This window comes from Rhagoletis pomonella, unplaced genomic scaffold, assembly GCF_013731165.1.
Source record: "Rhagoletis pomonella isolate Grant_MI unplaced genomic scaffold, Rhpom_1.0 Rhpom_scaffold_00003, whole genome shotgun sequence".
Classification (NCBI taxonomy): domain Eukaryota; kingdom Metazoa; phylum Arthropoda; class Insecta; order Diptera; family Tephritidae; genus Rhagoletis; species Rhagoletis pomonella.
Window position 1 is genome coordinate 5390554 of NW_023458557.1, and position 1605 is coordinate 5392158.

The 1605-nt window shown below is 36.1% G+C and overlaps 1 protein-coding gene across 1 annotated transcript in view; it reads left to right on the top strand.

Moving 5' to 3' along the window:
• The window catches only part of LOC118735004 (trifunctional enzyme subunit alpha, mitochondrial), a gene marked incomplete at its 3' end in the record, with an annotated part of 161077 nt that overhangs the window by 100221 nt on the left and 59251 nt on the right, over nt 1–1605 (top strand). Inside the window, 1 exon segment of the mRNA XM_036464606.1 lies at nt 235–947. Within this exon segment, the coding sequence (XP_036320499.1) occupies nt 270–947 (678 nt within the window).

The window sequence follows — 1605 nt, forward strand, 5'->3', positions numbered from 1 at the left end:
ACAGGCCGTGAACGGCATTCACAGGGACTCAGTCTCGAGTTATGTAGACTCTAGACCTAGATGCCGTTCTAGGCACACAACCACTGGACATTGACGTGACGGAGCTTCATCTGCCTCGGGAGACAACAACCTTCTAAACCCTATGTAAGGTGTCGTACGAGAACAGCTTCCCGTAAAATCCTGCAAATCGTGAAGTACCTGGAAAAGATTTAATGTGTTAAAAATTGTATTAAGGTCAAACTTGCAACTTGAGTAAGCTTTCCTCAAAAATGGCTGGCATAAGCTCCGAAAAAAATTACCGTTTTAAGATTCTGGACGACGTTTTGATTGCGACATTAGACTCGAAAAGTGCCAAAGTCAATTCTCTTAATTTATCTTCAAGCTCTGAATTCAAATCTTTTTTAAATGAGCTCGAGGCGAATACATCTTTAAAATCAGCGGTCATAATATCGGGTAAACCAGGATGCTTCATTGCCGGAGCTGATATAGACATGTTGGAAAGATGTCAAAACATAGATGAAGCTATAAATATATCGAAAGAAGGGCAAGATATCTTTAACCAGTTGGAGAGTAGTATAAAGCCTATTGTAGCAGCAATTAATGGAGTTTGTCTCGGTGGAGGCCTTGAATTGGCTTTGGCATGTCATTACCGTATAGCAACGAAAGATCGTACAACGAAGCTTGGTACCCCGGAGGTCCTATTGGGACTTCTTCCTGGAAGTGGTGGTACTGTAAGGCTTCCGAAGATTACTAATTTAACAAAAGCATTGGATTTAGAACTTTCAGGAAAACAAATATCTGCAGAACAAGCAAAAAAAATTGGTTTAGTAGATATGTTGATAGATCCCTTGGGACCTGGACTAGAATCTGCTGATAAAAACACAATTGAATACCTGGAACGTGTGGCGATCCAGGTGGCCAGAAGTATTGCTAATCGAAACTTGAAGGTGCGTATTTAAAACTAGACGAATTAAAAATTTAGCGTAATATAAAAATTTACGGGCACCGACACAAGTGCAGAATATGGACCGTTAAGCTAGAAAAAAAACGAAAATGTGGGAGTGGTCCGCCCTTTTTTCCTAGGTTTAAGGCAAAAGTCTAGAATTTATCTATGGAAAAACCAAAAATGCATATCGATAGTACTTTTTACCTCCCTTTTATTAGCTCGGGATGTAACTACGTAATGTTGATGCGCCTAAAAGATGCATTCTCTCTGATGACAGTTGAATGGAAATTATAATAGCGAGGTTTTAGTTTTTTAAACTAGAATTTTTTTATTACGCTGATTTTAACCTTACCAAAATTGTTTATCGCAAGTATAAATAAAGAAGATATAAGGGCTTAAAGTTAAATTTTTCTATCTTTTACAAATCAATATCTTATGAACTAACTAACCTATTATATTCAAAAAATTTATTGAATGATGCCGTTTTTATATGAAAAATGTGGAGAAACAGCAACAGTTTATAAAGGGGTCATGTAAAAGAGGAAACCAACATAAATTTAAATATGCCCCAATTATCTCTATTTCAGTAGTAACCTCTTTAAATGACTACATTTCAATAATCTGTTGAAAAATATTAAAAAAATAATAATAAGTTGTAA